Source organism: Mus musculus, chromosome 11 (assembly GCF_000001635.26).
Source record: "Mus musculus strain C57BL/6J chromosome 11, GRCm38.p6 C57BL/6J".
NCBI lineage: Eukaryota > Metazoa > Chordata > Mammalia > Rodentia > Muridae > Mus > Mus musculus.
Window position 1 is genome coordinate 82,938,301 of NC_000077.6, and position 27,220 is coordinate 82,965,520.

Below are 27,220 nucleotides of genomic sequence, written 5' to 3' on the forward strand. Positions count from 1 at the left end.
CTGCAGAGCATTATGGAACCTGCAATGCGTCATAGCTGTACTGACCACTGAAAAATCACAGGATGTAAAGTGAAAATGAATTCTGAGTCTCTAGTGGATATTTTCTTCTTCTCATGGTGACCAAACATCATTGTGCTCACAGAGCATATCAGAGACATGACAGTTCCAGGCCTGAGGCACTTCTGGACATTATGAGGCCTGAGATTATTCACCTCTATATCTAATTCAAGTCTTAGACACGCTCCTGCTACTAGAGTGTCTTACCTACTTTACTATTGCTGTGATAAAGCACCAGGACCAGGGCAACTTATAAAAGAAACTGTTTGATTTGGCGTACATTTTTGGAGGAGGGTTAGAGGCCATGATGGCAGGCCAAGAGAACAGCCGAACACTCACACCTTGATCCACAACCATGCGGCAAAGGGAGAATACTGAGAATCACAGGAGTCTTTTGAAACCTCAAAGCCATCTTCAGTGACACACCTTTTCCACAAAGCCACACACCTCCTAATCCTTTCCAAACAGTTCCACCAACTGGGGCCAAGTGATCAAACATATGAGCCTATGGGTCCATTCTTATTCTAACCACCACATAGTGGAAAAGCCAACTTATGAAAGCTTGCTAGAGACAATCAGCAGGGACTGAGTTACTAGAGTCCATTGGGGGGGGGGCTGGCCTGAGGCTGAGTTAGGACCTGGGAGAAAAGGGGTGTGTCCAAGGAGTCAGGGATGGTGTTGGGTATAAAGAGGGCAATGTAAAAGAGGAGGCAGCCTTCCCTGGGGAGTGCCTGCTGCTGCAACAATAGAATCAATTACACAGTGGTCTTAAAGGAGCAGAAGTTCATTTCTGGTCACATCAGAGCACTTCTGAGTTGGTGGCTTGTCTGCACAGTGACTAGGAATCCAAGCCTTTGGGGGCATCAGGAAGACCTCCTTCCTACCAACCTGGAGTGGTCTCTGTTTGGTAGCGAGTGGGAGTGAACATAGAAGGAGAATTTGCCTCTTATCCTAGGTGGCCTGCCAGTGACAGATGACAGAACTTACCTCTTTTTCCAGTCCATTCTTGATAACTAGACTATGGGCACAGGTATAAGAGAAGGGAGGGCTGTGGTCCTTGGTGGGACAGCTACTTCTAGTGACAGTTGGTCCCCACAAGAGAGGACCATACTGACCTCTTCTTCCATCCCCTTCCGTCTGATAGCTATCACTCCAGATCCAGGGACATGCAGATGGAGGACCTTACCTGGGGATCTGTGACAATTATCCTCTTTCAGAGATCCACATTTTGGATATTTGCTCCAATAGAATGCCCTTAAACCTGATCAACTAGATTTTACTGTCTTGTATTGAAGGATGGCAGCAAGCTGTTATGTGGCCTTGATACCTCTCTGTGACAGGTCAGGGTGCTGGGAGGCGTCAGGGCACTTCTGTTTTCAGGTGTTGGGGACACTTTAGTGTCACCTGGTGGAGACAGGACAATCACTCCCCAATACCAAGCAGACTCCCCAATTGCTCCTGCTCCTGTGCAACTCTCCATGCAAACCCATTGTACTGCAGACCACAAAGGCCCAGGACTGTCATGGAAGCAGTCTGTATTTTCCAAAGAGAAGTTGCATTTTTCCTAGAGAAGAGTTGCAAACAGAAGGGGTAGACCACACAATATAGGGGAGGTGGGAAGTGCCCCCCACCCCTCCTTTTGCCTTAATCTTTTGTTTGTGAGGAGTTATACCTGCTTCACGCAGGCAATCAGGGAAGAGTTTTATGCAGGTCTGGCTCAAAGCAAATCTCTCAGAGATCCTGGGTCAGGGAATTGCAGCTGCCTCTGTCCCTCCTTGCGAGGTACAGATGTGGGGCCTCTTTCACTGAGTCACACACCTGCCCGGCACAGGTTCAGGAGAGGTTCCTGGCCGATGGGAATGATCGTCTGAAGCTGGTGGTGCTGCTCTGTGGGGAGGATGACCACAAACTGCAGAACGCAGCAGCTGGAGCTCTAGCCATGCTGACCGCGGCACATAAGAAACTGTGCCTCAAGATGACGGAGGTGGTAAGAGCCAGCTAGGGATGGAGGGAGCTGGGTAAGGTATATAGAGTCTCATAACAGGTTGGATAGCAGAGCAAACTTTCCCAGCTGGGAGTCTGTTCCTAACACCTAAAGACTGTGCCTGTTGGCCATCACCACAACTGTTTGACTTCCTGGGTGCATTAGCTAAAGTCCTCTCACAACAGTGCGTCCCAATTCCTTTGTGGGTGTGCATAATTCCTACTGAAGAAAGGATAACATCACGGTGCACATTGCTGTTGAGGGGCTCCCAAGATCCTCAGTGAAGCCTGGAAAGGGTTGGGTCACCGCAGAAAGCTGGTGGTGATTTGGCAACGAGGCTATAGATTCCCTGCCACGGGCAGGTTGGCTGGCTGTTATGGTAAGAATGTGGACACCTCAGCAGCTGTAATGGGAATAATGCTGTCAGTCTCAAGCATGAAACTCTTTCATCTCTGCACACAGTGCCTAGCTCAAGGGCATTCGTCTTCATGGGAGTGAACAGGTCAGCTCGGTTCAAACATGCTTACATCTGGGGTAGAGGTTGGCTCCTTTACATGGTCAGTTGTGTGTGTGTGTGTGTGTGTGTGTGGTCTCTGAGTTCCGTGTAGGCTTTTTTTTTTTCTCCTGTCCTGTCATGGAGGCCTCTGCTGGGTACCATTCATCCTATGTGGATTCTGGACTTCAGGTTGTTTTTGTTTATTTGTTTGTTTGTTTTCCCTATGGCAAGCTCTTCAAAACGATAATGCTAAAACAAATATAATGCTTTTAAGCATCACCCATGGAGATAGTTAGAACAGTTTCCCTTGGTGTTCTGATTCAATAGATTGGAGTCTGAGAGGAAAATGTTGGCCTGGGGACCACACTTAGAAACCATTGTTCTAGAGTTGCTTCTCCTGGAGTAACTAGACACAAGGGCTCTCCACTAGGACACGTTGGTGACACTTTGCACTTCTCATAAGTGGGTTACTGTCCTAAGGAGATATGTGTACGACATATACACATAATATATCATTTAATATTTCAGATCATCCTGGAATCTAGGGCATTATTATCTCCCCATTTTTTCCATTGGGAAGACATGTTTAGAAATGTCCCTAGTAGACGATCAGTGACAGACACATGAGGCTCTCGAGGCCCATGAGTTAGGTGAGGCCATGCAGAAGGCAAGACTGAATGGGGCCTGAGAGCTGCCCTCTATGAATCCAAACGAATACAGAAGATGTTTCTTCTTCTGCGCTACCTCATGTGTGCCTGTCCAATGGCAGGTGTCAGCTCCTGGCTGTGCTGTCCGCTTCCTCACTGTCTCATAGGTGATGAGAGTGGCCGAGCACCCGTACCCAACAGTCAACTGTCCTCATGATCTTGGGTGGTGGATGGAAGAGGAATGAGGAGAGAACTCACCTTGGAGTCTCCTGTTTAGTCCAGTTGAAGGCTGGAGGGTGTGTGTGCATGCCTGGAGCTCCTGTCTCACAGGGCACCTGGCTTGATAGAAGCTAGCATTATCTGTGTTTGCCATATGAGGACTCTCTTTCCTTAGTGATCTGCATCTTCATTCTGCTGAGATGTTCAGGGGACCGGCCTTTCTGTTTCTCAAGATGCTTAAAATAATAATAATAAATAAATGGATGGGGGCTGGGGAGGCAGCTCAGTGGATAAAGTGTTTGTTGTGAAAGCAAGATGACCAGAGTTTGTATCCCTAGCAACCACGGGAAAGCTAGGCAGGCATGGTGGATGCATGTAATCCCAGCATTCCAGAGACAAACTGGCTAGCTAATGCAGCTGGTCAGTGAACCCTGGGTTCAGCTGAGAGACGCTACCTCTCCAAATAAAAGTGGACAAGACACTGGACATCAATTTCAGGCCTCCAAACACACGCACAACAAACGTGTGCATGTGCACCTGCATGTGTGTACACCTGCATACATGGGAACATTCGTACATTCATGCACAGGCAGGATGAATGAATGAATCAATCAATGAACGAATAAATGGATGGGTTGTTAGTCTATTTTAGTTTAGTCTATTACTGTTTATAGATATGTGGTCATAATCAAGTTACTTAGCTGTGGGCATGGCTGATACTTTTTGTTTTTCTTAAGAAAAGTCTTTCCTCTGCCTCCTCACTGATTCTTCAGCTTCCACTCTGCAGACAACCCAGTGGCTGGAGATCCTACAGCGGCTTTGCCTGCATGACCAGTTGTCCGTGCAGCACCGGGGCCTGGTCATTGCCCACAACCTGCTATCAGCGGATGCTGAGCTGGCGAGGAAGCTGGTGGAGAGCGAGCTGCTGGAGATCCTGACTGTGGTGGGAAAGCAGGAGCCAGATGAGAAGAGAGCGGCTGTGGTCCAGACAGCCCGGGAGTGTCTTATCAAGTGCATGGATTATGGCTTCATCAAGCCGGTGTCATAGAGAGTGGTGCACAGGGATGCTGGGGTTGGTCCTGAACTGTGAAGAGTCGTGAGCTGGGTCCTCCCAAAGTGTCAGTTCTGCTAAGGATCACAGCAGTGCCAATGATGTCTCATTACAAAGCAAAGACTTGGTTGTCTCCTGATTTGTGACTCTTCCTTTTGGTCCTAGGAAAGTTTGAGTGTTCCTGCCTCCCTCAATTTGTCACATCCCAGAAATGTGTAGGATAAGTTCTCTCTGTGATCAGAAAGCAGGTCAGACAATTCTGCAGGCCAGATAACGGGCTGTAGACTGATTTTTGTTTGTTTGTTTGTTTTGTATTAAAAAAAAACTGTGTAGTGGCAAGGAAGGAATTAACAGGTGTGTGACCATAAAGATCAATGCTGTTGTTTAATTAAGATGCGGATGTCTATTGATTTTCATAACCTCTCCTACACTTCAAAACTATGTGTCTCAACTGCATGTGCCCTGTCCAAGCCCCATGCCCACCCCTGCCACCCGATTTCAATGGTAACACAGTTTATGCTCACAGTGGGACGTGGCCCATTTCAGAAAGTCTTTCATGTGAGATGGATATGGCCACTACCAATAAGATCAACTCTAAGTCCCCTGAGCAGAACATAAATAAAGATTAATGAATATGTGTTAGTCACCCACAGAGAGGTCTGACTTGCTAGATCCAGCTCCGTTCAATGTCATTACCAGTCTTATTCTGTGTCTGTGTGTTTTTCTTCCTCTTAGTTCCACATCTGGTCTCTGCATTCCTCCCAGTTGACCTCATTTTGCGGTGCGCTCTCTGCATGTGCTAGTAGAAGCAGATGCTGGAAGCTCTGGACGTGCATAGCTGTCATGGCTCATTATAGAAGAGACGAGGAAGGACTAGTAGCCTAGCAGGTCCCTGCAGACAGATTGACGATCAGGGTTAGTAAGGAACCTGCACTTTGGACAAATAAAAAAGAGCATATACCTCTGTGCTATGCTTAGCCACAGAAGAGCAGTTCACTTGTGGAGATCTGCTTCTCTGTTGATATGAACTTCCTAGGATGATTAAGACTGATATATAAGGGCTGGAGAGATGGCTCAGTGGTTAAGAGTAGGGCTGCTCTTTCAGAGAACCCGGGTTCAAGTCCCAGCACCCACATGGTGGTTCACAGCTGTCTGTAACTCCAACCACAGCAGATCTAATGCCTCCTTGGACATTGCAGAGATGTTGTGTACAGACTTACACAAAGTCAAACCACCCATAGATATAAAGTTAAAATGAAGCCAGGCATGGTCCCATATCAGGTAGCCTGCATATCAGATACTTACCTTACAATTCACTAACAGTAGCAAAATTTCAGTTATGAAGTAGCAACAAAATAAATGGCTGGGTGGTGGTGGAGCATGCCTTTAATCCCAACACGTAAAAGGCAGAGGTAGGTGTTTGAATTTGAGGCCAGCCTGGGCTTCAGAGTGAGTTCCAGGACAGCCAAGACTACACAGGGAAACATTGTATTGGAAAAAGAAAAAGAAAGAGAAAGAGAAGGAGAAGGAGAAGGAGAAGGAGAAGGAGAAGGAGAAGGAGAAGGAGAAGGAGAAGGAGAAGGAGAAGGAGAAGGAGAAGAAGAAGAAGAAGAAGAAGAAGAAGAAGAAGAAGAAGAAGAAGAAGAAGAAGAAGAAGAAGAAACCAGAAGGCTATTGTTAAACATCTTCACTCTAGTGTGTCTCAGTTCTACCCACACTTAATGAAGGGTCAACAGTTCTGAAGCCAGATGTGGTGCCACATCTGAACTACCAGCGCACAAGAAGCAGAGGCAGGAGGATCATGAGTTTGAGGCAATTCCCAGCTATACAGCAAGATAGTGATTAAAACAAACAAGCAAAACCCACTTCTGACATCAACATTGGGTAGAAAGTGACATTCAGAGTTTTGACCCTTGATACAATAATTATATTATTTTGGTACAATAAATATAATTGTCCAGTATCTCTGGAATATCAGATGGGAGGGGGTAGGCATGGCAGAGGCAAAGACAGAAACATTGAGAGAGACAGAGACAGAGGCAGAGTTGGAGATGGAGACAGAGAGATATTGATTGATTGATTGATTGATGATTGACTTTTGGAATGTTGTGCTGTCAGGATGTGGGTACCACAGTATTCCCCATCCCTCTCAGATGAAAAAGGGAGGGCCGTATTGGTCAGTTAGATTTCAAGTCATTGTGGGGGACAAGATCTGTGGAAGGTTTCCAGAGGTGGAAAGTTTCTTTAACACAGGAGTATTTACTAGATAGACTCTGGGAAGACTGGAGCTGTCACCTCCTCCTGTTCCCTAGAGGTGCACACAGCTACAACAGATGTCACGATGATAACCGGAGTTCCTCAGATCTTATCTGTAGTGAGGAACCTCACATGCACTCTGATGCACTCTGCCTGCCCTCAGATGGGCCTTTTCAAGTAGGAAACTGTGCTTATTAGACCCTTTTATTTTGACAGAATGACAGTCAACATTGGGCCATGACCTTTTAAATATATATACATTAAGCCAGGCGTGGTGGCGCATGCCTTTAATCCCAGCACTGGAGAGGCAGAGGCAGGCGGATTTCTGAGTTCGAGGCCAGCCTGATCTACAGAGTGAGTTCCAGGACAGCCAGGGCTATACAGAGAAACCCTGTCTCGAAAAACCAATATATATATATATATATATATACATACACATTAATGAGCAATAAATAGCAAGTGTGACCCTGCCCAGACGCTCCTTGCTCTCCTTTTCCCACATTTAGGGGCGATTGGGGCCAGTAAGCTACTTACTGGAAACATCTCTCAGATGTAGGCTCACAGCCCAAACTATTTTCAATCTCATGAGGCTGGTTGGGCAAGTCTTATCTTTGTGAGGTGGAGAGACCACATTCTTTAGTGTGAGCTTTCGGCTATCAGTCCAAGAACAGCCAGGGAAAGCCAGTGGACTTGCTGAGGAGAGTGAATTCCTGAATCTGAGTTTTGCTGCCTCTCATTGTCTGGATAAAACATCTTTGTGTGAGTCAGTCAAGATGTGCTATGGGAGGGTCCTGGAGAGACGACTCAGTTAGTAAATCCCCAGGACCTGAATTTCATCACTATGGTCCATTTAAAAATCTGGGTGTGGCAACTGGATGGACTCATGGCTCCAGCTGCATATATTTTTTAAAGATTTATTTATTTTTGTATATGAGTACACTGTCACTGTCTTCAGACACACCAGAAGAGAGCATCAGATCCCATTACAGATGGTTGTAAGCTACCATGTGGTTTATTGTTCTTAACTGCTGAACCATCTTTCCAGCCCCCTCCAGCTGCATATGTAAGAGAGGATGGCCTTGTCTAGCATCAATGAGAAGAGAAGCCCTTGGTCCTGTGAAGGGGGAATTGAGGGTGAGGAGATAGGAGTGGGTGGGTACGTGAGGAAACACCCTCATAGAAGCAGGGGGAGAGGGGTGGGATAGGGAGTTTGGAGGGGGGCTGGAACCAGGAAAGGGGATAACATTTGAAATGTAAATAAAGAAAATATCCAATAAAAAAAAAAGAAAGGAAAAAGAAATCTGGTGTGATAGCCAGTGTTTGTGATAGTACTGCTGCGGGGTGGAGACAAATGGATCCCTGAGACTTGCTTTCCAGCCAGCCAATCCTGATTGATGAGCCCTCCATATCAGTGAGAGAGCCTGTATTAAAAAACAAGGCAGGAGCTGGAGAGAGGGTTCAGCAGTTAGAAGCACTTAACTTCTCTTGCAGAAGACCTGGGTTTTGATCCCAGCACTCACACGCTGGAAACCGCAAGTAATTCTGATCCTAGGCTGTGCAATGCTCTCTGGCCTCCTTGGGTACCAGTATTCATGTGATGCACATAAACTCCAGTGGGAGCACACAGACACACACAAGTGTTTTAACAATATAAAAGCAAACAAATACAACCAGGGTGGATGACTCTCGGGGAGGAACGACTCTGGAGATGAGTCTTTGCCGCATGCATGCACGGTAGAAAAGCACAGTCACCCACATGTGTACCCAGAGATGGCTCATCGGTTATGAGCACAGCCAGTTCTTCTAGAGGACCCAGATTAGATTCCTAGCACTCACATATACATACATACACATACATGCACACGATCACACACACACTCATACAGATACACACACACAGATAAATATACACAATCACACACATACATATGCACACATACACAATACGTATATACACAATCACACACACATGCCCACACAACCACACACATAAATGTCCACACAACCACATACACACATATATATGCACACACACACACACACACACACACACACACACACACACACACACCCCAGTTACTTTAAAATGAATGGCTGTCATCTGGAGCAGTTTTACTTGCTTTTAGAGAGTATGTGTTTGTGGGAGTACAGTATGTACACATGAATGTGGGCACTGAGAAGACCTGAGGTCTCAGATCCCCCAGGGCTGATGTTACAGGTAATTCTCACCCCCCTGAGTGGTGAGGACTGGACTGGGGTCCTCTGGAAGAGCAGTGTGCTTTTACTGCTGAGCCATCATTTCTCCACCCTGCTGGAGCAGTTGAATGTTCAAGGAAAAGTAGACCAGAATGCAGAGGGTTCCCACATACCTTTTATCCTCACACAAGGATGTTTGCTGCACAGTAGCACATTTGTTACAGCCGATGAGCCTACACTGATGTAGCATAATTATTCAAAGCCCTCAGGCTGTGTGTGTTAGGATTCCTTCTGGGTTGTGTGGCCTGTGGGTTTTGACAAACGCTGTCATTGCGGTATACACAGAACAGTCTCTCCTCTGCCTACAACCTCTCTGAGCACAGGACCAGCAAGGTAGCTACTTGCTTTTCAGTGGCACACCCAGGAAATGTGTTGGTTAACAAGCTGGTTTCCTTTTATCAAGAATTCGAGAATTTGAAAGTTTCTCCAGCTGTTACAGGGCCTACCTTTTGTTTTGTTTAACAACCTCAGAGTGAAAGCAACCATGTGTGCAGAAAGTGACTGGGAGGAAGGGCAAGGGAGGAGCAGCCTAGTTCCGAGCTGACTCCTTGTGCCTTGTGATGTGCTTGGTGCCTCACTGTGAACTCCCCTGGTGTGGATTCAAATCCCTTAATATCTTGGAAGGTTTTTTCCTAAATTAAAACCTCAGTCTTCCTTAATTCAATCATATCTAGTTAATGTGCTTTGGCTTTATGACTTTATTTTTGTTGTTGTTGTTTGTTTTTTTTTTTTTTTTTTTGAGACAGGGTTTCTCTGTGTAGCCCTGGCTGTCCTGGAACTCGCTCTGTAGACCAGGCTGGCCTGGAACTCAGAGATCTGCCTTCCTCTGCCTCCTGAGTGCTGGGATGAAAGAAGTGTACCACCGCCTGGCGATGAACTTCTCTTTTAAAGTGTGTATTTCACTGCTGAGTGATTTCCTCCTGCTTGATAGGTTACAAGAAGAACCACCTTAGTTATAAATGTTCACTATCGATACTTTTTTTGAGATCTTATTCATTTTTCTTTTATGCATATGGGTGTTTGCCTGTGCCTGGATCTGTGAACCATGCACCCGCAGAACCCTTTGAGGTCAGAAAGGGCATCAGATCTCTTACAACTGGAGCTACAGAGAGTGGTGAACCATCATGTGGGTGCTGGGAATCGAAACCAGATCCTTTGAAAGAGCAGGGAACGCTCTTAACTCCTAGCCTTCTCTTCAGCCTCCCAAGCAATTGTTCTTAAAATTGAGCGTCAACATCTCATGAACTGCCAACAAGTTTCCGCTTTCCACTTGAATACTAAGATAGCCCCAGAGCCTAGGAAGCTTAGACTTCCAGAACATTCCAAGAAAGCAGGGTCTGATAGCATCCTTGTGAACATCACAGGCAGTCAGGACGACCTCTTTTATTTTATTTTAATTTATTTATCTACATTCCTTCTTTTTAGCCAAAATTTTGTTTTCAATACATCCTGACCCCAGTTTCTCTGCCCTCCATTCCTTGCAGTGTTGCCCCCCACCACCCTCCTCTCCTTTAGATCCACTCCTCCTCTGTTTCCCTTCAGAAAAGAGCAAGCCTCCCAGGGTTAGCCCCTGAACATGGCATAACAAGTTACAATAAAACTAGGCACAAACCCTCCTATCAAGGCTAGGTGAGACAACCCAGGAGGAGGAAAAGGGTCCTGAGATCTGAGAGTGTCAAGAGATGTACACCCCCCCCCCCCACACACACACATACACACCTCAATCACACTGTGAGGAGTTCCACAAAAGCACCAGGTTAATCAGCCACAGCAAGTACTCAGAAGACCTCGCAAGGACAGATACAGGTTCTGTGATTGCTGCTTCAGTCTCTGTGAGCCCGGGTGAACCCGGCTTAGTTGATGTCTGTAGGCCATGTTCTCCTGGTGTCCTCAACCCCTCAGGCTCCTACAGTTTTTCCTCCCCCCTTTTCCGTGGGGCTCCCAGAGTTCCAAGGAAAGAGATCCGATGGAGATATCTCTCTGTCTAATCTTTTGGCTCCGATGACCATATCTTTATTTTAAGGTCAGTTGATTCATAGCCTCTGGTTCATCTGTTGTCTTAATTCTCCGCCAGGAAACATCACATGCTTTCCTGTTTGCTGGAGTAGGAAATGGCCGTCTTTGGAAAGAAAGTCACTTCTCTACGTGGTAACATTCATTCTCAGTAGGTGAAAAGTTGTCTGCTGGAGATTTGGAGGGTAAAGCCCAAACCTGGCAACCCCCAATAAACTGACTCAGCCACCCATCCTAAATACAACAATTAGAGAAATAAGTAGTAGTGACAAGCAGAGAAAGAGTTATTCAGTGTGGGAGGCCACACATCGGGGAGAGGATCAAACAAGGAGGCCCAGTGACCCACAAGTCCTTCTAGGCACTGATGTCAAGCTTAGAGTTAAACAGAAGCTGAGGGTGTGCAGAATTCAGTACTCCTGGTCAAGGTGTAGTCTTGCTAGTAAGTTGACCCATTGCTGTCTGGGTTCTGTCTGTCCTGCAAGTTGTCTGAGCTGTGGGAAAGCACTTCCAGAGAGTCAGTTCCTTCTCTAGCTGCCACCTCTCCTTTTCCCAGTGTGAGATTCCCCCAAGTAGTTTCCAAGCCCACTGTCTCAACTGACAATCCAAAGGGAGGGCACTCTCTAGAGAATTTTTTAAAACTACTTTTTAAAAAAAAATTATTATTATATGTAAGTACACTGTAGCTGACAGACCAGAAGAGGGTGTCATATCTCACTACGGATGGTTGTGAGCCACCATGTGGTTGCTGGTATTTGAACTCAGGACCTTTGGAAGAGCAGTCAGTGCTCTTACCCGCTGAGCCATCTCACCAGCCCCTCTAGAGAATTTTTGTTTCTGCTAAGGTGATTGCAATCTGAGGGAAAAGTGCAGAAAGAAAATTCCAAGCCTCTTCTGTTTTTCTGTTCCCCCAACAGAAAATTGAGACTTGGTTGAAGGACTAAGCTTCCTGAGAAGAGCCCTATCTACTGGGACAGGAAAAGAGTCAGGGCACTCTCGGACCTCAGTGTAGGTGCTCTGCAGGATAGGCTCTTCCTACATTAACTGTGCTATGTATTGTTCATTTAAACAGATGTTGATAAAACATCAATTTCCTCTCGAGACCGAGCTCGTTTTATTCCACTTTATCAAATGGCAAACATTGTAAGGAGCGTTGTAAGCATGTCTATGAAGAGTTTACTTTTAACTCGCTGTCAGGAATGGTTAAAGAGGCCTAGAGAGGTAGCTCAAATCTGAGTTTCATCTCTACAAACCGGGTGTTTGTAATCCCAGTGCCTGGAAGGCACAGAGGAAGCACTGGGTGCTTGCTGGCCCACCATCTTGGCCTATTTGGTGAGTTCAATGAAAGAGCCTGTCTCAAAACGAGGCAGAAGGTGTTTACAGAAGGGCAGATGAACTGTCTGTCCTCTGGCCTTCTTGTATAAACATGCATGTGCATGTATAGCTGTACATGTGTGTGTACCTGCACACACATGGACACATATGGAGAGTGAGAAATGTATCTTTGCTTAAAGGGGAATATTATATACCAGTTATCTGGATTTCAAAGAAGAAATGTAAAAAGGCTGACCAGGCTTTATGCTTCTGGCTGCTATGAAAGGGTGTGGTCGCCAGGTCCCAGTCCCCGTGCCTTCTCCACCCCCTCCCCCCATGAGTCACAAGGCTACAGAATCCAACATGAATCTCTCTGTGACACCCTTGGGCTTTTCTGGACTTACTGACTGCAGCCTCCAACTGTGTTGACTGCAGGAGAAGGGAAAGTGCTGGCAGCTGAGTCTCTAACTAATAGAGAGATTATTAATGGCTTTAAATCTCTTTAACAGCACCCCTCCCCCTTTCCGCTTCCTTTAGCTTGCTTCTTTAGTCTGTTGGGGAGGAGGGAACCTGATTTGTTCCCCCAGCTCCAGGGGTTCTGGGGGTATCCATGCCTGAGTTGTAAAGAGTTAAGAGAAATATGTACTCGCCAGAACATTAAGAAGCGCAAAGAAGGGCAGGAGAGGACAGTTGGCTCCAGGACTGGAGGAATGCTTAGGGTCGGGAAATCTAGGCTGGAGTTAGCCCCCTGGGAGCTCAGTCCTTTTCCGCCTCCACCCTCACTCCCAGTTGCAGCATATCCTGCTCTGGATCCTTTCGAACTACCCTGTCCCCCCCTTCAGCCCCCAAGCAGCAACTTGTTCTGCAGGAAACCGCGCCTGGAGGGTAAAGGTAGAGGAAAGCAGGGCGGGGGTGGGACGCGGGGGATATCAACAATCTGGAACGTTTGGGGAAGTGGAGATAAAGGAGGGCCAAAAAATGGGAATGGGTGGGTAGGGGAGTCGGGGGTGGGGGACTTTTGGGATAGCATTGGAAATGTAATTGAAGAAAATACGTAATAAAAAAAAAAAAAAGGAGGGCTTTAATTTTCTGCCTCTTGTTTTTCCAGGTGCCTCCACCGACCCATCATCCTGAAGATCGCTGTCCTTGGTAAGCTGAAGATCTTGCTGTGAGGATTCCAGCAGAAACCAGGGAAACTGAGGGACTTTCAGGCACCGAGGAGAGGGACCCTGGAGCAGTGGAGTCTGAAGGGTCCCGTGAAGGGTCAAGTAGGGTCGGGGAGGTTTGGGGGACATGGGATTGTGCCAGGTTTCCTTCCCTGAGTGGCCGTAAGAACTATTAACGCCCCTTCAAAGTGAAAAAGAAAAAAAAAAAAGCTCTTCTCTTTCTTAAAGTTAACTGAGGTTACTGGAAGCACTGGGGTTTCCTGGTCCATGGAACAGGACTGCTTTCTGCAGATTGCCCCGCCCCATGCGATGTCACTGCGCTCAGCTGATTTAAGGACAAGAGCACACAGGGTAGAGGTCTCCACTCTGGACCCAGGACATCAGCTCTGATTCCAGGAGACGGGGCGCCCTGCGGGCTGCGGAGGACAGACTCCGGCGGGTAACGGGTTCCTCTTAGTCTTTTGCACAAGTTTTTTTATCAGATCCAGGGTCATCAGGTTCCCCCGCGAGGTTGTGGGGAGGCAGGGTGCCGCGCCTGAATTCCAGAGTTCGCTTCCTATAACCTGTGGTAACATCCATGGATAGCCGGCTGGGAAGCATCTGGGGCCCATAGGCTTAGGCGGCAGAGGGCCGGAGGTGTTGAAGGCTTGGGAAGGGAAGTCCCGGGGAAGGTGGCCGAGTGAGGAGAGGGACCTATCTCGGGGAGGAGACGAGAAGTGTCCGGTCTATCACCAGAGTCACCTTTAAACCTCTGGCTTGGTGCCTACAGAGCCCAGTGTCTGTGATAACTGATAACGCGGTTAACAACAATTCAGTGGGCAGACCAAAGAAGCAGGTCTGCAAAGCATGATTCTGTGACTTTGTTTCCCTTTAAACAGGGTGGTTCTGAAAGCAGAAGTGGCAGGGGAAGTGATCAGAGAGATGAAAGCACTTGGTAGTAGCTCCTCAGGTCCTAGGGTTGGGGTGAGGTGGTTGCTCGTGGTTCAGAGGCAAGGCCCTAAGAGGAAGTGGGTGTACTGTCTGAAGTTCTCCAAAGCTGGGTTTGTCGTGCCTGGGAAATAGAAACTGATCCCTAATGTGTGTGTGTGTGTGTGTGTGTGTGTGTGTGTGTGTGTGTGTGTGTGTGTGTGGTGGGGAAGTGGGAGAGGGGAATAGGCAGGAACTGAGGGTTTCTGTGTCTGAACCTATGGCAGAGCAGTGACTTAGTGCCACAGCACGCTGAACCGGATGGAAGGGTTTAAATGCCAGAAGACATTTAAACTTTAAATGCCTCTATCTTTGTGAAAGTGAAAGAAGAGACTGACATGGCTGTGGATTTTCCAGATGGGATAGGAGTTCTGCCAATCAGAAAGCAGAACTCCATTTCTGAATTATTGACATAGCAGGAGGACTTTCAGGAGTCGCTGCTGGACCCAAAAGGCAGTCTCTACATTCTAATGTCTTTGTTGGTGAAAATATGAAACAAAACGAAAAACTACTCTCAAACTTCTCGAGGGTATTACTTCCTGCTCTTATGTAACTGCAAGGGAGGAGAGGAGGTGTCTTTTAAATTGTGCACAGTTTGTAAAGCCCACTGTTCTCCTCAGCACACAGTAGGTTTTCACTGAGAGGGCACTTGGTGGATCTAAGAAGTCTAGACTTATAACAAGCAAGGGAGAAGGAAAACAAAGATTAGAGGCATCTAAAAGTCTTAAAATGCCAGGTGAGACCCACACCCGTTAGTCCCAGCACTGGAAAGACAGTCGCAGGTGGATCTCCAGAAGTTCAAGACCAACCTGGTCTACATAGTGAGTTCTAGGTCACCCAGGGCTGCACAGTAAGACTTTTTCTTTAAAAAAGTCTCAAAGTGCAGACTTAGAGCCATTGGTTTTATCATAGATTTTGTTTCTACAGAAAAACAAAAACAAAAACAAACAAACAAACAAAAAAAACAACCAGCAGATGGTGGTTTCCGGCGGTGTTGGGGTGAAAACTCAGGGTCTCCTACTTGCAAGGAATGTTCTTTGGTTGGTGGTTGAGACTCTGAGAATCCCCAAGGGTCCAGATTAGTTGACTCTGTTGGCTTTTCTATAGAGTTCCTATTCCCTTAGGGGCTTCAATCCAAGAAGGGAAATTCTTATAGCCCACTGTGTTGAGTTTTTCTTTTCTATTTTTAAAAAAGCTCTATTTGTTTGGGGCTAGAGAAGTGGCAATTACGAGCACTGCTTATGATTGCAGAAGACCTGAGTTGATTCCTAGCTCTCCCAAGGCAGCTCACAGCCATCAGTAACTTCAGCTTTAGGGAATCTAACTCCCTCTCTGGCCTGCACAGACACCAGGCACACACATGCATACATGTGGACAGAATACCCAGATACATAGAGTAAAAATAAATGAAGTTTTAAAAGGATGTTATTATTTTCTTTTATGTGTCTTGGTGTTTAGTGTGCATGTATGTCTGTTGACTGTATGCATGCTGTGCCCTTGGAAGCCAGAAGAGGGTTTCAGATTCCAAGTTACAGACAGCTGTTATCCACCATGTGGGACTGGGATTTGAACTCAGGTCCTGTGGAAGAACAGCCAGTGTTCTTTCACTGAGCCATCTCTCCATCCCTTTCTTTCCTATATTATGCATTTAATGCCATGTATATGAAGTGTCTGCCTAACCCAAGGGAAAATGTTGAGAAAGAGACAGAGAGAATATGAATCTGACCACACACTCTGTAGCAACCAAGTCATAACCCCTGATTATTTAAAACTTGATTGGCTAATAACTGGCAGCTTCCCTGATTTCGCCTCTATTTCCTACTCAGGAAGCCAAATATGTTCTCTAAATTAATCACAGCCAAGCTTAGCAGACTTTTCAACTCTCCTTCCTGTGAGATCCAGCCAATGAACGTGATGGTGGTGGACTCTCTAGTTATAGTTAGCTCAGAACCAGTATCATGCTCTCAAGTGAGTGCTCTTAATAATACCCACAGTTTCCTGGAGGTTCCAGCAAGACACCATCTCACCACTTGCCGCTCTAGAGCTCAACCTTTGGCCAGGTGAGTACCCATCACGCCTCTTGTGCTTTGCAGATGGGGGCTTGTTGGTTCTGCACTGATGTGGTGAGCTGCGGCTCAGATAGATCTCTTGTATGAAGTTCTCAGCTACTCGCTTTCAGTTTGAGTTTTGTTAATGATTCTCACTTGAGGGCGGAGTCCTGGGTGGAGTCAGCCTATTCCTTTTTATCCCCTTCTCTCTTTCCTGTGCCCTATTAACCATCACAATGAGAGTTGCTGGGGAGAACTGGCCCTACAGACCAGCAACTTTGCAATTCTCCCTGAACTGGTGTCCGTTTAGACCAAGAATCGTAGGTCACTAATAAAACCAGATATGGTTCTCCATCTATCTTGAGTTTTTGTCATGAGATTCTAGCTTTGATCCAAAAAGTCATCTCTCTGGTTTGCAGCCAACCTCATGAGGGGACACAGATGGTTGGGTCTGGATTCAAAGGTTGGTGACATGAGATGCAGGTGTGGAGATGGCTTTCACGCTTCCTGTTGATTGATAGCTCTTCAGGGTGTTCTATGTCTAAATACTCTACTCATCTAGAAAAAAAAAAAAAAAAAAAAACCAAACTTGCTTCTTAGAGGTATGCTACCGAATCACACACCTTCCTAAATGCTGAAAGTCTGCATCAAACTGCCACTCCTATTGTTCCAAATAGTCACTAATTTTGTTCATGAAATTCTGCCAGGCATAGCTGCAGGAATTCTGTCTTCGCCTTCCTAACCAGATTTGTATTGCATCAATATTCTAAGCATGTGTGTGTGTGTGTGTGCATATGTGTGTCTACATGTGTATGTGTGCATGTGCATATATAACTTTCTTTTTGACACAAATAGAAACCACCTGGATCAGAGGATTCAAAAATCATCTTTTCCATAGTAACAATGATAAATTACTAATAAAATCACATTGGACTAAAAAAAAATCTTAGAAATTTCCTAGTCTTGATCAGTGGAGAGAAATAAAAATGAAGCAAGACGGCAAACACCAGTGTACTACACGAATTGCTCTTGACCAAGGAAGCTTCCTTCTTGGGGTCTACAAGTCCTATTAGAAAATTTCCCAGGTTTTACAGATGACCCGAGAGACTTTGCCACTCAGAGAACTTGACCAAAATAGTCCCCCAAAACTACAGCTCTGATAAGATGGCTCAGTGAGTAGAAGTGCTTGCAAGTAGACCTGATGACCTGAGTTCCATCCCAAACCCCACAAGGTGGGAGAGAACTGACTTCTGACCTCCTTGTGCATGCTGTGTGTGGTACTGGCCAGTACATGAGCACAACACATTTTAAAAAGCAAGCAAACTCAAACAAGCAGTTCCCTGTGGCCATCCCACAGACTTAGCCTCTTTCGTGAAGCTGGCCTCAAGCTATGTGGGATAAAGGGTCAACTTCAGAAAGGAGTTCTTAAAACTTCATTTCCCACCTGCTCCTTCTTGTTCTAGTCTAATGGTTCTATTTTTCTGGGTTTCAGGAAAAGATTTCAGCTAAAGGCGGAGAAGATGAGTTTCCTGGAGGATTTGGAACTGAACTTTGCGGAATGTATACAAGATGGAGGAAAAGCGACCCTTGGGGTTAGGCAAAGGGAGGAAATGGATACCACACACTGCATGAAACAGAACGAAATCATCTCGCAAGCCGTGTGCGCTCTGCTGAATTCCGGTGGCGGAGTGGTCAGGGTTGAGATTGAGAACGGAGACTATAATTTTGAGAGGGATGGAGTTGGCTTGAATCTGCCACCATTGTTCAGAAACCATTTAGACGAGATGCTGTATGGAAAGCTCTTTTTAATATATGTGAGTTCGTGGGACGTGGCAGCCTCTCACGTGAGGCTCGCTACCCTGTGCTCCAATTTGTACCACAGATGTGGAACATTTACTGAGGTCATGGATCCTGAAAAAGCCCTGAAATTCCTCAAAAGGGTCCAGGATCCTAGGATTCTTGGTGACTCTGACTCGCTAAATCTACAGGAAGCTCCTGTAGATGACGCTCAGATGATCTTAGCTTCTGATTTGTTTCATAGCCCGCAGCTCCAGTACCTGGAAAAACTCAACTTCACAAAGTCCTCACACGTTGAATTTCAAATGTTCTCGGCAGACCTTTCCCAGGGCATTAGAGAGAGACTTCCCAAGTGTGTTTCTGCACTTGCCAATTCTGAAGGGGGCTATGTGTTTTTTGGTGTGCATGATGAGACCCGTCATGTCATTGGATGTGAAAAGGAAAAGATAAATTGTACCAACTTGAAATCTACTATCGATGCCTGTATCAGGAAGATGCCTGTCTACCACTTCTGTGGACAAAACCACAAAGTGCAATATGAGCTTAAATTCCTTGAAGTGTATGATAAGGAGGCCCTCCATGGGTATGTCTGTGCAATCAAGGTCGAACGATTCTGCTGTGCAGCATTTGCCAAAGCGCCCGATTCCTGGGAGATAAAGGACAATAATAAGAAGCCGCTAACTGCGAATGACTGGGCCTCTCGGATGATAGAAATCAACCCAGGTCAGGGAACAAGACGGAAATGTTGCTGGGGGTGGGGTGAGGAGTGAGGTGGGGGAGGGGTGAGGCTGGGGGGGGGGTAGGGGCAGGGGAGGGGTGTGGGAGGATAGAGAGAAGAGAGAGATGTGAAATTCTTTGGAATCTGGGGGAAGAGATTAATTCCTACAGATGGTAAGTTACCGCCCTTCCCTCTGACTATTCATCTTGAATACTCTGCATGCATCAGAATGGCAGTCCCGTTAGAGGTTGATGCGGGGACAATTCGAAAGAGTCACTTCTGTTCCTTCCACATTTCTTTTCTTGTTTACTTTTTGAGTCAGGTTAGCCTAGGCTGGCCCCAAACTCAAAAACCCCCTGCTGCAGTCTTCAAGAGTGTTGGGTGACAAGCGTGAACCACCACGCCTGGCACAGATTTCCTCACGTTCATATTAAGACCTCTTCCTTCCCAAATACCAGCTTTCATTTAACCACTCAGCAAATCCCCACTACACACCAACAGGTGTGTCAGGTGTGTCCTTTCTAACTAACTTTTTGACAGTTTCCCCTCCCTGTTTTTTAAAGCACTCTTAAAATTTTTTTTTATTTTACATATATAGATATTTTGCCTGAATATTTGTGCAACATGTATGAACAGTGCCTGTGGAGGTCAGAAGAGGGCAACAGAAGTCATGGAACTGGAGTTACAGATGGTTGTGAGCTGCCAAATAGGTGCTAGGAACAGAACCTAGGTCCTTTGGAAGAATGGCAATGCTCTGAAGTGCTGAGTCAACTCCCAACATGCAAAAAACACATTTTTAAAAAATCCTTTCTCTGAGCTTTTCATGAGCAAACCACGGTTTCTCCATTTTCCCATTTCAGGAGCCACAGTATGACACTAACCATACTGCCAGGCCAGAGAGCAGGGATGTGATAGGCATCTGCTTTAGAAAAGGCAAGACAAAATGGGCTTAGATGAGAGGAAGCCAATGGTAACTTCAAAAGTAACAAAACAGGGAGGGAGGAGGAGATAGGGGGCTTGTGGAGGGGAAACTGGGAAGGGGAAGAACATTTGAAAAGTAAACAGAATAACCAATTAAAAAGTAACAAAACAAACAAACAAAAAGGTCATTTCAAAATTATTCAGAATCCTAGACCATTGACCGTCACATTTTCTATTCACATATACTTAAAATAGTATTCTAAAAATATACAATAATTTTATTTCAATATGATTAACTATTAAAGGTTTGGAGAGGTAGCTCAGAGGTTAGGAGCATGGGCAGTTCTGGCAGAGAACCTGGGTTTGGTTTCTAGCTGATCTGTGCTGGAAATGCAAATATCTGCAAATGGTTCAGCTAAGAGGCGTTTTCTGCCCTCTGTGTACTCAACGGTTGTTTCATGTTTCCTCAGACCTTTCCAGTTTCCCTCAGATGATCCCCTGGAAGAGTATGTTAAACACCACACCCTGCAGCAAGACCGTGTTCACACATAAATATTTGAAATGTGTGGAAGACCTGCAGAAGGATTACTTTCCAGGTAACTGTTGTTTCTGGCCACTTTGGAACAGGTTGACTGTTTCCATATTTGGGGGAGAAAAGCCTTGTTTTGAGTCCATACAAAACCACCTATGGAAAGTGCAGAGAGGGGCTGGAGCTGTGGCTTAACAGTTAAAAGCACTGGCTGCTCTTTCAGAGGACCTGGATTTGATTCCCAGAACCCACATGATGGCTTACAACCATTACCACAGTGGGTAAGTATGTTGCAATGTAGTTGCAGCATCCAACATTAGCAGTGAGAACGAGTGCATTATTGCCATGTGCCATGTGCAAGTGCAGGGCTGAGTGTGGACCATGTCCAGGTACATCTTGTGACTTTGTTCATAGATTTTCTAGGTTCTCTTATTGATAAGAAAATATTTTGAAACATTCTGGTGTTTCTGGATTTTTCTTGGTTTTAGTTGTTTCACCATTAAGCTTTTGCAGGACATAGAACAAAGACAAATTTAGACAGGGTTTCTCTGTGTAGCCCTGGCTGTCCTGGAACTCACTTTGTAGAGGCTGGCCTCGAACTCAGAAATCTGCCTGCCTCTGCCTCCCGAGGGCTGGGATTAAAGGCATGCACCACCTTCCCACTAGTGTTCTCATAGTCCAAGAGAGGTTCTTTCTTGCTGCCTTGGCTACTGTGTTCTCAGTGTAGTCCATGTTGATCACAGCTGGTTATGGGCTCCCTCAGACTCAAGATTGCTTCTCTTTTTGTTACTAATATAAAACTGATCATTGATACATGATAGAGCTCAAAGATCGAGATCTACATCATATAATGGTAGAGTAAGACTAATTACTAGCTACTGATTTGTTTAGTGATTTACTTAAAGCACTGCTTGTACATCTGTTGGCCAAGCAGGGCTTCACTTGCCATCTGAAACAGAATGACCTGGAGAAACAGTTAATAAATAAATAGACAAATAAATAAATAAGTCCTGGCCCTCTAAATCCTGCTGCCTGCCACATACTCTATAAAATCTTGCTTGCTCGCTCCCTCCACCTAGTGGTTTTAAAGTGTAATGCGTTATTACAGATGGCACGGGCATGAAGGCTTTTCATCCACTGGTCCTCTCTTCCACTCTCATTGGTGTTATTCAAGAAAGATTATTCAAGAGTGCTTATTCAAGAAAGATTCCCACAGCAATGGTGATTATTAGCTTGTCTCTGATTCATTCCGATTCTTTCCTTGTCTAGTGTCACCCAACAGGATTACATATACTCCAGAGAGCGTCTACAAGGACCTCTTCGCAGATTACAGAGGACTAAGAAACTTAATAAATATGGAAATGCGCTGTTTCTCTCAAGGGATATTGATCTTCTCCCACAGCTGGGCTGTAGATCTAGGTCTTCAGAGGAGGCAAGATGTCATCTGTGACGCTCTTCTGATTTCCCCGAACAACGTTCCAATCCTGTACACCATTTGCAACAAGTGGGATCTGGGGAACAGGCACTATTCCATGAAAGTTGCCCGTACCCTGAAGCAGAAGCTGGTGAACATGGGTGGCTACCCTGGAAGATTAGGCATCATTCCCTTGGTCTTACCACTGGGTTCTCACCAAAGAGTAAGGAATGACTTAGAAATGCCAGTGTACCCCGAATCCTATAACTTCATAACCACACAGCAGGTGGAAGCTCTGTTGCAATCTCTTGTGATCATCTTGTTTGGGTTCAGACCCCTGTTAAATGAAGAGTTAAACTTGGAGTCTGAGACTGTGGCCCTGCTCTCAGACCAACAGTACGGGTTGCTTTCAACTAACCTGAGCAAGCACAGAGAGATGTTTGTTCACGGCTTACCTGGATCAGGGAAGACCACTCTAGCTCTCATGATCGTGGGGAAGATCAGGAATGTGTTCAACTGTCAAGCTGACAACATTCTTTACATCTGTGAGAACCAGTCCTTGAAGAGGTTCATTGTGAGGTAAGCAACCTGACTATTCATTTCTTTCTGGTGGGCAATTTGAATGGGCGTGGCTTTCGAGGGCTAAGCTCTGGGTTGTTGCTTCCATGCTCAGGAACTATTCCTATCTATTGGGCTGCCTTTCTTTGCTTAGCTGAGGAAATCTGACTGTGTTTCTTACACTTGCATCAGGAAAAACGTTTGCCAGGCAGTGACACGGAAAACCTTCATGAAAAATACCTTTGATAATGTGCAACATATCATCGTGGACGAAGCTCAGAATTTCCGAACGGAGGACGGGAACTGGTACGCAAAGGCCAAAGCCATCACTCAGAGAGCGAGAGATGGCCCAGGAGTTCTCTACATTTTTCTGGATTACTTTCAGATCAATCACTTGTGTTGCAGTGGCCTCCCTGAGCTCCAACACCAGAAGCCGTTATTGAAGCTCACCAGAATGCTCCGCAGCGGAGACAACATAACCAGCTACCTTCAGGATATAATGCATCAAATCAGAGAAAATCCTCCCCCAAATGTCCCCCAAGAAGCCTTGATGGTGGGTGAAGAACTTGAATGGGGTCCAGATGTCACAGGCAACTTAGAGATTACTGATAACTTGAATTTGGAGCAGATGTCAGTCTATGTAGCAGAGAAATGCCAGAGTCTTTGGAGGTCTGGCTATTTCACGGATGTTGCTGTTCTTTTCACTAGAGCCAGAGATATAGAAAAATGTAGAGACAAGCTTCTGCTAGCAATGAGGAGGAGGTCCATGTCTCAGCTCGCTGAGGAGCCCAGTTTACTAGTGCAGGTCAGGGAGGGGTTGGATAGTCTGGGTAGTCACGTCGTGTTGGAGAGTGTTCACCGATTTTCAGGCATGGAAAGAAGTATTGTGTTTGGGATCATTCCAATGGGATCTGAGACGGCCATTTTCTACAATGCTCTGCTCTGTCTGGCTTCCAGGGCAAGGACACATCTGTATATTGTAAAGGTTGTGTTTTGATAGGAAGATGCCAGTTTTCAGTTAGCTTGGGTTGGTCTCTAGCTGTCTTTGAAGCTCTTTGATCTAAACATTTAAGCACCAAAAACATTTCATGTACAATCAGCCACACTCAGGGCAAGCAAATATGAGTATGGGGGATGTAGACAGTAGGAAGAGACAGCAGAGCAATTAGCTGGCACTGAGATATCCTTTCTCTCTCTCTCTCTCTCTCTCTCTCTCTCTCTCTGTGTGTGTGTGTGTATGTGTGTGTGTGTATCAGGAAGGACTGGTTGTTTGAGGTAGGCAGGAAAGAGCTAATTATGAGATGACTGCTGACTTCTCGTAGACTCAGATATTTTCCTTGTTTTTAACACAGCCACCGGCAGAAATGCTTGATCTTGGTGTGTGGAGGGAGCATGAAGGGGAGAGGGGGAGAGAGTGTGTCCATCTTTAGCAGGACATAGTTTGAAATGTAAGTTCACAAACTGCAAGCTATGATTTCAGGGTGAGTCCAGTTCAGTTTAGCTTGTCGAGTTGCTTCCTGTTTTGCCTTTCATCGGCATTGCTGTTTCTGATCTTTGCCTTCTACATGACTTATTTATTCAGAATCTTTGACTCCGCCTTAATACTATTCCTGTGGGGACCCAGAGTTACTACCGTCAAAGTGCCAAAGTGTGGGTGCAGTGGTTTGGAAGGTAGAGGGCCGAAGAGGAAGAATGTACAGAGTCTAAGCCTGGCATCACTCCACACTTAATTTAGTAACCACAGTATGCAAACATAAGTCAAATATCTCTGCTCTCTGTGCGCTCCCCAGTTCAAACAGCCTTTCGAAGGCCGTTGCTGAAAAAATACTCATTTGTCATTTGCTTTAGGTCTCTGTATAGCCCTGGCTGTCCTGGAACTCACTCTGTAGACCAGGCTGGCCTCGAACTCAGAAATCCACCTGCCTCTGCCTCCCGAGTGCTGGGATTAAAGGCATGTGCCACCACGCTCGGCTTCTCTGAAACTCAATATTTAGAGCCAAACAGAGCAAACTTTTCTGGGAGACACAAACAAACAAAAATCCAGAGTTCATTTCCAGGGATGATTTGCAGGAGCAAATCATGAAAACTTAAGGAAAATGAATAAACATAGAGAGTATGATATAAATTGAATAACTTAGAGAAAAAAAATCACACATTCTAATGGGTGGATCGGAACCTACCATGTTTATCAGAGAGTGTGTGGGTATGGGTGAGTGTGGGTGTGGATAATAATCAGAAAAAAAAGACAAAGAAGCTTGGGGAAATGGAGGGCTGGAGAGTAGGGCATCAGGACACATGTGCTATGAAGCAGAAAGGATGCTGTGGGGAGATGGAAGTGGAGTCACAAGGGAAGGCTCAGGGAGGGGAGGGGCACAGATATTAGCAAAATACTGTAAAAAAATAAACTTGAACATAGAATCGGTTTGCTTTAGGCATCTAGTTACATTCTTAGAGAATTTATATCAAAGAAATTTACTTCTAGCCAGGAAGTGATGGCACACACCTTTAACCCCAGAACTCAGAAGGCAGAGGCAGGTGGATCTCTGAGTTGGAGGCCAGCCTGGTTTACAGAGTGAGTTCTAGGACATCTAAGGTTATACAGAAAACCCCTGTCTCAAAAAGCAAAGCTGAGCCAAGCCAAGCCAAGCCAAACCAAACCAAACCAAACCAAACCAAATCAAACCCAAAAACCACCATCAACAAAAAAACTCCAAACAAATGACAAAGAGCCAGGTAGTGGTGGTGCATAGCTTTAATCTCAGCACTATGGAGACAGAGACAGAAGGATCTCTTAAGTTTGAGCTAGCCTGGTCTACAGAGTGAGTGTCAGGATAGCCAGAAAGGTCAAGAAACAATATGCTGGGGAAATGCTGGCAGCAAATGTCATAAATATTTTTTCCCTAAAGTTTCTATTCATGGTAGTTTAATCCCAGCACTCAGGAGGCAGAGGCAAGTGGATCTCCGTGAGTTTGAGTCCAACCTGGTCCACATAGTGAGTTTCGGGCTAACCAGGGTTACATACTGAGACCTTGTCTCAAAATTTTTTTTTATACATAAAAGAAAAATTTCCGGGCTGGTGAGATGGCTCAGTGGGTAAGAGCACCCGACTGCTCTTCCGAAGGTCAGGAGTTCAAATCCCAGCAACCACATGGTGGCTCACAACCATCTGTAACGAGATCTGACTCCCTCTTCTGGAGTGTCTGAGGACAGCTACAGTGTACTTACATATAATAAATAAATAAATAAATAAATCTTAAAAAAAAAAAAATATAAAAAAAAAAAAAAAAAAAAAAGAAAAATTTCCAAGATTAAAGGAAAACTGGACAAAGAATTTGACAGGAAGAGCACAGAAGGAGTTTAAAAAGCTCCTACACATGGGGGAGACATCCCTTACGGTGGCATGAGTGTCACATAACCAGGTGTGTGACAACATGCTGTTTGGAGAGAAAGACCTGGCAATGGCCATGATATGCTTGGATGTTTGTAACCTTTTACCCTGAGATTCATTCCTAAGGAACTTATTCTGCACAGACAGCTTGCACACATGTAAAAAGCTTCTGGGTCGACGTATAGAGTTTTGCTTCTAGTAGCAGAAAGCACAGCAGTAGTAAACACAATACAGATGAGTTGAAGGGAGTAATTTACAGAAAATCACAACACACCATCATATCACGAAGCCATAAAAAGTGAGATCGCCCTTGTATTTATGTGGGGCCATCTCTAAGATGTTCTGTATTGTGACCAAAGTCTACCTATCCTGTGCCTCTAGGGCCGACACACATGCTTGCAGATGCTTTCAGGATTTTTTTTTTTTAAATAAACCTTAAAATCTCTGGAGCAGGGGCATCGGTGCCCAGGGAGAAAGACAGCTTCTGCTCTTTTGGACTCTAGGTTCTCTACCATGTGGCACTTGATGAAGTTTTGCTTTGCATATGTTTTTACTTATAAATGTAATGGATTTATAAATGACTTTCTCAGTTTTTATCAACCTGTATCCTGGTAAACATTTCATAATCATAGTGGGTATTAATAGTGGGTAGTGAATGGGGAATTTGAAAACTATACAATGTAGGATGTAGAAGTGCTGACACACTGTTCAAGCTTTTTTTAAAAAATAAAATAAAGGACATAAGATATTGCAACTAAAATGGAACTTTTCTTTATTCTTCTGCTTTCTATTGCCTTTTTCCCACTTCCCTCAAGAACAATGACTTTGGGATATTTGTTAACGTTTTACACACACAGGTGAATGGCATCAGACCACACTAAACAGTAGAATAAAGTGAGGGTGGGAGGTAAGGCACTGAGAATCCGAATGACTGGTGATTGGTTTCTATGGCAACAGTAGTAATTATAAAGATAATAGAGGGCTGTGGAAATAGCTCAGTTAATGGAGCTGAGTTCAAACCCTAGAAACCATATAAAGAAGTGGGCCATGGCGAAGCACATGTAATCCCTACTCTGGGGAGAGTGGATACAGGTTCCTGCCCTACCTGAGTTTCTACCCTGACCTTCTGGTACCTGGACGTGAAAGCAAAGAAGCAAAATAAACCCTCTCTGTGATGGTTTGTATATGTTATGTCCAGGGAGTGGCACTATTAGAAGGTGTGGCTCCCCTGTTGGAGTAGGTGTGGCCTTGTTGGAGTAGGTGTGTCGCTGTGGGTGTGGGCTTCATCCTAGCTTCCTGGATTCCAGTCTTCCACAAGCATCCTTCAGATGAAGATGTAGAACTCTCAGCTCTGCACCATGCCTGCCTAAATGCTGCCATGCTCCTGCCTTGATGATAATGGACTGAACCTCTGAACCTGTAAGC

The 27,220-nt window shown here is 45.4% G+C and overlaps 2 protein-coding genes and 1 long non-coding RNA gene across 10 annotated transcripts in view; 2 read left to right on the forward strand and 1 right to left on the reverse strand.

Annotated features, from left to right (window-relative positions):
* The window catches only part of Unc45b (unc-45 myosin chaperone B), a 32,154-nt gene extending 27,048 nt beyond the window's left edge, over positions 1-5,106 (forward strand). The window contains exons 19-20 of the mRNA NM_178680.4: positions 1,889-2,044; positions 4,191-5,106. Coding sequence (NP_848795.3) covers positions 1,889-2,044; positions 4,191-4,451 — 417 coding nt within the window. The 3' untranslated portion in view covers positions 4,452-5,106. The remainder of the gene's footprint in view (positions 1-1,888; positions 2,045-4,190) is intronic.
* Positions 4,041-22,381, reverse strand: Slfn5os (schlafen 5, opposite strand). Its single transcript, NR_045932.1, has 3 exons — positions 22,305-22,381; positions 5,151-5,346; positions 4,041-4,341 (listed from the first exon to the last, which is right to left on the reverse strand). It is a non-coding gene; the product is annotated as a schlafen 5, opposite strand (long non-coding RNA).
* On the forward strand, positions 13,049-26,550 carry Slfn5 (schlafen 5). 8 transcript variants are annotated; one of them, XM_006533574.3, is made up of 8 exons: positions 13,049-13,181; positions 13,399-13,439; positions 13,685-13,895; positions 16,417-16,482; positions 17,963-18,990; positions 20,377-20,502; positions 21,705-22,428; positions 22,600-26,549. In XM_006533574.3, exons 5-8 carry the CDS (start codon positions 17,991-17,993, stop codon positions 23,402-23,404), a joined length of 2,655 nt encoding a protein of 884 aa, XP_006533637.1. In that variant the 5' UTR covers positions 13,049-13,181; positions 13,399-13,439; positions 13,685-13,895; positions 16,417-16,482; positions 17,963-17,990; the 3' UTR covers positions 23,405-26,549. The 8 variants fall into 8 exon arrangements, with proteins under 8 accessions (XP_006533637.1, XP_006533643.1, XP_017170106.1 ...); XM_017314617.2 differs by having other exon boundaries at positions 13,089-13,181; positions 13,748-13,895; positions 22,600-26,522; XM_017314616.2 differs by having other exon boundaries at positions 13,127-13,181; positions 13,427-13,439; positions 22,600-26,522.
* Positions 26,551-27,220: the final 670 nt, after the last annotated feature.